This window comes from Toxorhynchites rutilus, chromosome 3 (assembly GCF_029784135.1).
Source record: "Toxorhynchites rutilus septentrionalis strain SRP chromosome 3, ASM2978413v1, whole genome shotgun sequence".
NCBI classification, from domain to species: Eukaryota; Metazoa; Arthropoda; class Insecta; order Diptera; family Culicidae; genus Toxorhynchites; species Toxorhynchites rutilus.
In genome coordinates this window covers 46,558,977-46,566,563 of record NC_073746.1, presented here as the reverse complement: position 1 = coordinate 46,566,563, position 7,587 = coordinate 46,558,977, and the positions used below count along the sequence as shown (strand labels likewise).

At 39.0% G+C, this 7,587-nt stretch overlaps 1 protein-coding gene across 1 annotated transcript; it reads left to right on the top strand.

The window, feature by feature from the left end:
• Positions 1-3,549: 3,549 nt before the first annotated feature.
• Positions 3,550-4,772, top strand: LOC129780430 (endonuclease G, mitochondrial). The gene is made up of 2 exons (XM_055788698.1): positions 3,550-4,239; positions 4,310-4,772. Exons 1-2 carry the CDS (start codon positions 3,667-3,669, stop codon positions 4,697-4,699), a joined length of 963 nt encoding a protein of 320 aa, XP_055644673.1. The 5' UTR covers positions 3,550-3,666; the 3' UTR covers positions 4,700-4,772.
• Positions 4,773-7,587: the final 2,815 nt, after the last annotated feature.

Below are 7,587 nucleotides of genomic sequence, written 5' to 3'. Positions count from 1 at the left end.
TAATTGAAATCTTAAATTTCAAAATGTTAATCGGAAAAGATTTGATGAAATCTACACCCAAACTAGCGTTGGCAGAAAACATTTCATCTTTGGCAAAAATAATGCCATTTAGTAATGCGCAAATAATGAGCTGTTTTGAAAGCTTAAAAATGGTTTGTATGTATGCGTGAAAACATCTCTTTCTGTTTTCTTTTCTCATTCCATTTGGGATTGTGCCAAAAAAAAAGTCCATACGACGTCAATGGGGATCGAACCAAGGCCGGCTGGAATGCAAAGCTATTTTACACGACCACACTATCCACATGGCTAATGATGCTTCAGCAGTTGTTCAGCAAATACGTGATAATATTGCACCTGATTATAAAATGAAGTTGGGAAGTGTTTTCTAAGAGTAAAAAAGGAGCGCATGAAGGATAACAATATCTATCTCGGTCTGGGCCGTGTATGTGGCAAAGTATGCGGAAAGCTCTATTTGTCTTTTGTTTCGGGATGACAAAACATGAGCTAAAAATCAAGTTTGGGTGTATTAGATAATAATATAATATGAAATAATCATTGCGTGTTTTGTCAAACATCGCTTGAGAATAGGGTTTTTATATATTCTGTTCGCGTCCGTCATCGAACAACCGGGCATGAATCTGGTCTGATAACTTCCCACAAATCTATTTACTGTTGGCTGCTCTTTCTCTTTAGGCGGCGTTTTCTCCAGAAGGAATTGTTTGCTCCCAACGCTACACTCGGTATTAGTGATCCCCGATAATCGTTCGATCAATCGATTAATCGAATACTTCCTACAGAAATCGATTATTAATCGAACGAATACTGCACAACCAATAATCGAAGCGAACGAATAATTTACGTCGATTAATCGATCCAAACGCAGAGAGAAAAAAACGTACGGCCGCTGCAGTTTTCACCTGAAAATCAATCATTATCTTTGACGCTCCCCTATGTTCAAAAAAAAAAAGCTCAATGCCGTCAACGCGAATTGAGCTTCGTTTATGACTTTAGGGGAGCGTAAAGGATAATAATTGATTTTCAGGCGGAATGAACATTTTTTTTGATTTCATATGGCTTTCTAGCAAACGAGAAATATTAGTCTAACTAATTATTTCTCTCAGTGTTGCGATTAAACGATTAATCGATTATTTGGGTCGATTAATCGTATCGAATAACAAACTGCTGAAAACTATTCGATTAGCTGATGAACGATTAATTTCAAAAGTCGGGGATCACTACTCGGTATCGTGGGTTTGTTCAGCTCTCGTTGCAGCATTGCCTGCTGCATCCTTCTCAAGCGTTCAGAAGCGTTCGCCATTCGCCGTCAAGCCATTCGTTTCGTTGTTTTTAGAGATGTCGGTTAATCGTTCGATTAATTCAAATAATCGAATATCTGAAATTATAATCGAGTAATTTTGTATCGAATAATTAAAAATCAAAATATGAATACATCGAATAATTGTCAATGGTCAATGTAATCGCGATTAATGAAAAAGGAATCTTTCTGAAGGTTAATGCATTTTTAGGTTAAAAATTAGGCTACATAAATTTTTATATCCAACGTTTTTTATCCAACCATCTAACATCGACAACCCGATAGACCACGCGACCAGAATGACAACGTGATACGTGATTATTACAAGAAATAAATATTCGCTCGATTAATCGAATATTGAATGACAATTATTCGAGCGAATCGAATATTCTAAAATGCCTCAACGATTAATCGATAATCGAATAAATGAAAAATTTAAACATCACTAGTTTCGAGGGTTTCGAGCGTTTGAAATTGTAGGCCTCATTTCTTGTTCGATCAACATGAGCAAGAGGAGAGCATAACACTGTCGGCTGATGCAATAGTGAATTATACAAGATTGACATCTTTCAATAGATTACATTTTTTGTTATATTCTATTATTCTAACAGCGACAGCCAGATTCCGCGTGAATTTACCGTCTTTGATGTAAATTGTATGTTTCGCCTTGAAATGCATTTTCATCACAATTGCAAATAATCATATAATGTACTTTTATTGGCAACAGAAATGGATATAAATAAAAAGTTAGATGATTGATCAGTGGAAACTGATTCTTTTGGTTTGTAGCTTAAACATTTTTTGTAACGAACCAAAATATTTCGTACGCATCCAATGAGGTACATATGAGGTCGAGCAGTAGGCAGAGCATACTTGGATTGGTAAACAAAATATGGTGTCGTCGTTATTTGCATTCAATATAGAATGTGGAAGGAAGAAACGAAACAATGTTAAAATAACTCACATTTTGATGATGTCATGAGCCAAAATGCGCATGAAATCTTGTAAAGGATTGTTTTTTTTAATAGATGCCTATTGCATTGTGACTAGTTTACATTCAATTACCTTCCACATCCATATGAATACGTTGTTTTCGGCAAACACAAATATTGACATCACGATGTGAAAAGTAGCTATGGCAGCGCATGCTACACGCACACTACGCTCGCAAACTCTGCCATCTGCTCCACCTAATAATCATGCTAATGGGTACGCACTAGAGGCGTGCAATCCAGCTCATCATGATGAACAGCTCAGATCAGCTCAGCTCATCTAAAAGAGCTGCTCTTTATGAACAGCTCTTCAGCTCAGTTGTGAGTGCCGACGTCTGGTGGCGACTTTCAATTTGGGTCCCAAACTCGATAGTGTAATCTTTATCAGATTAGAAGACACGAAGCCAGTTTTAAAATGTTAAAATTTAAATGAAATTTTTCACACCTTGTTATTAAATTACTTGAAACACGTAATCCTGACTCTTATTTAACCATTCGTCTATACATTTTCGACATTTTTCACTGAGACTTCTCATTAGAATATAGAGTTGTCTTCAAAAACAATTTTCTTATGAGATTTTTTCACCGCAGAATGCTAATTTGATACACAGAAGTTAATTTTTATTCATAATTTTAATTTTAAGAACGTGTTCATTCTGTCTGGAAGTCAATCATTATTTTTGGCACCCCCTAAACTGGTAAACAAAGCTCAACGCCGTTTACGCGAATATAACAGTAGAAAAGACAAGGAAAAATGAAACTGAACTGATGTTATAACACGAAGAGCGAGAGGCGGTCAGTTCATTTGAATCTTACAGCTCACATACTCTCTGCAATTCTACAGCTCTTTTCTCTACTGTATCATTAGAGCCCCCGCAGACTGCAGACTGACTTATCGACAGATAGTTCGGTCGGCTTCTTAATCATTACGGAGAGGTATGCATGTGCGCACATTACACCAATTAAGTTGGGCCGGTTTTTGCACCAGTAGCCCGATCCGACCAAACTGTCGGCTGAAAAAAAAGTCTGTGGTGTGCGGGGGCTTTTATCAAAGTGAGCTGAAGAGCCGTTTGTTTTTTTTGCGAGCTGTTACGTGTCAACTCACTTTAAAGAGTCGATTCTTCGGACAGCTCATGAGCGGATGGCACACCTCTAGTACGCACCTTGCCATGCTAGAGGGTTCGGATATTTCACCCTAAGACATTTTACCTCGTTTTTTGTGTGTTGGATGTGTTGTGTTTATTCATCTCAAATGTCAGAATCATCTGTTCAGTAAAAAGAACCGAACGGAATGTGTAGTTCCCGTAGTTCCAGCTAATAATCTTTATTAATTTTAAAGTTTTTCTGTGCGTATGAGGAATGTCATCCAGCCTGATGTCGCGTTTCTTGTTGATTTCATCCGTCGGAATCGGTAGCTATTTCACAGGGTCTTACATAGAAAGGCAAAAACGTTTATGCGATTCTGACGATTATGTAAGCGATGGGAAGGAATATCCTATCAACCGTGTTAAACCGAAGCCGGCTCTTCCTATATTCGCCACTGTATCCGCTGCTTCACCTATACCGGTGGAGGAGAAGTCCGTCGTGCCAAACAACGTTAGTCGAATTGCACAAATAATGAGGTACGGCTTTCCTGGACTGGATAATGTGCGGTCCTATGACGATTTTGTTCTATCTTATGACCGGAGGACGAGAGTGGCTCATTGGGTATTTGAGCATCTAACGTCCGAAAGAGTCAAACACAACGACGCGGTGGATCGATCCAAGTGTGACTTCGCACCAGATGAAAGTATTCATCCGTTCTTCAGATCGGTGAATACGGATTATAAGGGCTCTGGATTCGATCGAGGACATTTGGCAGCAGCAGGCAATCACAAAGCCGACCAAAAACATTGTGAGCAAACATTCTTTTTGACTAATATGGCACCGCAGGTGGGGCTTGTCGTAGCGGGGTTGCCAAGAAAGATTAAGCGTTGTTTTAAAACCCATTTTTCTTTCGCAGGTTGGCGTTGGTTTCAACCGGGATAAATGGAATCACCTGGAAAGACACGTGCGAAAGTTGACCAGAGAATACCCAAACGTGTATTGCTGCACCGGGCCGCTGTATCTGCCACGGAAAGAAGCAGATGGCAAGTTGTATGTTAAATACCAAGTTATTGGTGCCAACAATGTAGCCGTTCCGACGCATTTCTACAAAGTGATCGTAATGGAAACGGCTGATAAGCGGCTCGAGATGGAATCTTATGTTCTGCCGAATAGCAAAATTGATAACGAAACGCCACTGAGTATGTTTCAAGTACCGCCCGAAACGGTTGAAAGAGCTGCGGGATTGCTGTTTTTCGATAAAATTGCACGAACTCAACTGTTTAAAATCAATGGGAAGAAGGTGTGATTAATTGATATTGGCTTACAATCTGTATTATTATGTTTTTAATAAAATATGACCAATAGAGAATTATTGAATAGATATGTATTTTGAATTATTTTGAAAGTCATGCAAGCTTAGGCCGACCAAATAGTTCAGGAACAAAAACGGGTCAACTAAGCCATGAAAACTTGTATATCATAATATAGGGTGTGCAACTTATTTCGTTCCGTTTTTTGCATTAAAAACACATTTATTTGAATAATAAAATGAATGAAAACATTATTCAAAGTATTGGTCATCGTTAACCACTTCATTTTTCCATCGGATTTCGTCGCGAAAGAAGCGTTCATTTTTTGAAGCCAAGAACGGATCCAGCCAAGCTTTGATACCCTGCTCTGGATTAAAGCGTATTCCTCTCATCGGAAGGGGCTCTGGTAATCGGAAGGGGCAAGGTCTGGGCTATAACCGGGTGAACTTGAATTTCCCATCCAATAATTTCCAAATATTTTATAATATGAACAGCAACATGAGGCCGAGTGTTGTCATGATGGAATATTATCGACTGGTCGCATAATCTGAACGTATTATGCAATAGCTCGCTTTAAACGGATCAACGGATCCTGACACTCTTTGACTTTAACACCAAAATCGCCCAAACCCTTCCCTACAAAATCTATCCGAGTCCCCTTATATGCACTTTCCTTCGAATGGAAACAGAAAATCAATACTTCCCGCTTGTGGTGATTATTTGCAACGGAACTCGACATTTTTAACTCAGTAAAAATTTAACTAGTTGTACAAAACTCAATGACTTGTAAACTTGTACACAATATTTGGTCGGCGCTTCACGATTCAGCAAAAATAATGAGTCACCGTCGACTATTCATTAAAATGGAACGAATTAAGTTGCACACTCAACTCTATTGAGTGAATGAAACCGTGAAAACAGAAAACAAGAGTAACATTCTTGGATGTAACTGCTTTGTTCTCTACAACGAAAAATAAAGAAGCAACGTTACGAGAGAGAATTTGATTTTCGAAAATTTTATCATGAAATTTGTGGAATTCCAGATCAATGTTCAGTAATTACAACGGACACGGATCTTTGTTCCACCTTTTTATCTCATTAATCATAATTCCTTTGATCATTGTCCCCTCATCCAACAGAATGTTTGCATCTATCTGAACAGGAAGGTATTTACTAATGCTTCTTTGAAATAGTTTTAAGAATCAACTAGACTTTTAAGAATAGTTTGCACCTCATTAGTCAAAAACATTCAAAAATAATTCTAATAAAATAATCAAAGTTAATAGAAATTTAACATTGTCTGAACAAGGCCAAGCTATATATAAAAGGACACTAACGTTCTGTGGTGAAAAATAACTTTGGTTTAAGAGCCGTGTTTCCAAATCAATCGCGTAGTACAACAAGACGTTCTTCTTGTGAATGAAAGTAGGAGGTAATCAGTCAAAAATACTGAGAATACTTTCGATATAAAATACTAGAGAAAGGAACAGTGCGTCGCCATGCACTTCAATTATTCTACATTAACTAAAGTGACCAGATGGTCAGAGGTCTACGTTATGTGAACATAAACCAGCGAGTCTAAACTGATCAGTATTATTTCTTTCTGAGTGATGGTTTAGATTTTGTTTACGCCCGAAAATCATTCGCTCAATCAGAGCATTTACGTCTGGCAAGCACGATTCAAATTCTACAATTTTCTTCAAATTACCGAATGGAATGCTCGAAAATTCCAATTCATTTTTCATCGATTTTGGTGTTAACGTATGTATTCAAAAAAATGAACTAATTTCGGATGGCGATGAAAGATAATTTATAGGAACAAATTTTCTGTAAATCTCACGTTTATTAAGTCTACAACAAAAATGATTTAAGGAATTGATTCGCTGTCAAGTAACTTGATGATTTTTCCATACTGCAAACTCCACCCCACAGCGAAAGAGTTGGACATCCTGAGGCACTTTGTGTCCGCCAGATATAGCCGATCTGGTATTTACAATATCATCTTTTTGCCGCTCCTTAAGCCGGGAGATCGAAGCTCCACCCCACAGCGAAAGAGTTGGACATCCTGAGGCACTTTGTGTCCGCCAGATATAGCCGATCTGGTATTTACAATATCATCTTTTTGCCGCTCCTTAAGCCAAAATTGACATTTTTATGCGGAAGCGTCAGACGTGACCGGCCGTATCTGAGCAGCAGGCAATCACCCAGAAGGAGTAGTTTGAGGTGCTGGTGAAAAACTTCTTTTGGTACTCATAATGAAAACCGAGACGTACTTGATGCTAGAATTCAACGAATGACAGGGGACCGGGTACTTTACGTTCCCCAAGTAGCAATGACGTCGAATATATCATTCACATCAAGTTTTCGAAGAAGGTCCTTCTCTGACAGACGTGAAGGCAATGTCCAAGCCGCTCTTCTTTCGAGTCATATGGTGAACGGGGAGATATATAGTACGAAGAGCTTGCCGGAGTTGGGAAGGTGATGTGGTCTTTATGCCGGACCTGGGATCAGCCCATTATGCCATTATGCCACTGGAGGATGGATCGGCTGGAGATAAACATTGTCGCGAAGACCACCAACCTTCCCAACATTCCCCAGCTGCGCCCGATAGAAAACTTTTGGGCGAATGGCCAAAATAAAGAGACAGAGCCACGAAAACGTAAAATAACACGCCGATATATATCTTTTCATCGGCCATGGTTCAGGTTCCGGCCAACTTCCGTAAGACCGCCCAGCGCTTCATTTACGATACTTCATCAAACAACTGCCTCTTCTTGTCGAGTATACACTAGTTCTTCCGGCTTATTTAAAACGTTAAGCTGACCGAGCTAGGGGACCAAAGATGAACTTTTCGTCTGACACACGTTGGTCACTGCGGATCAAT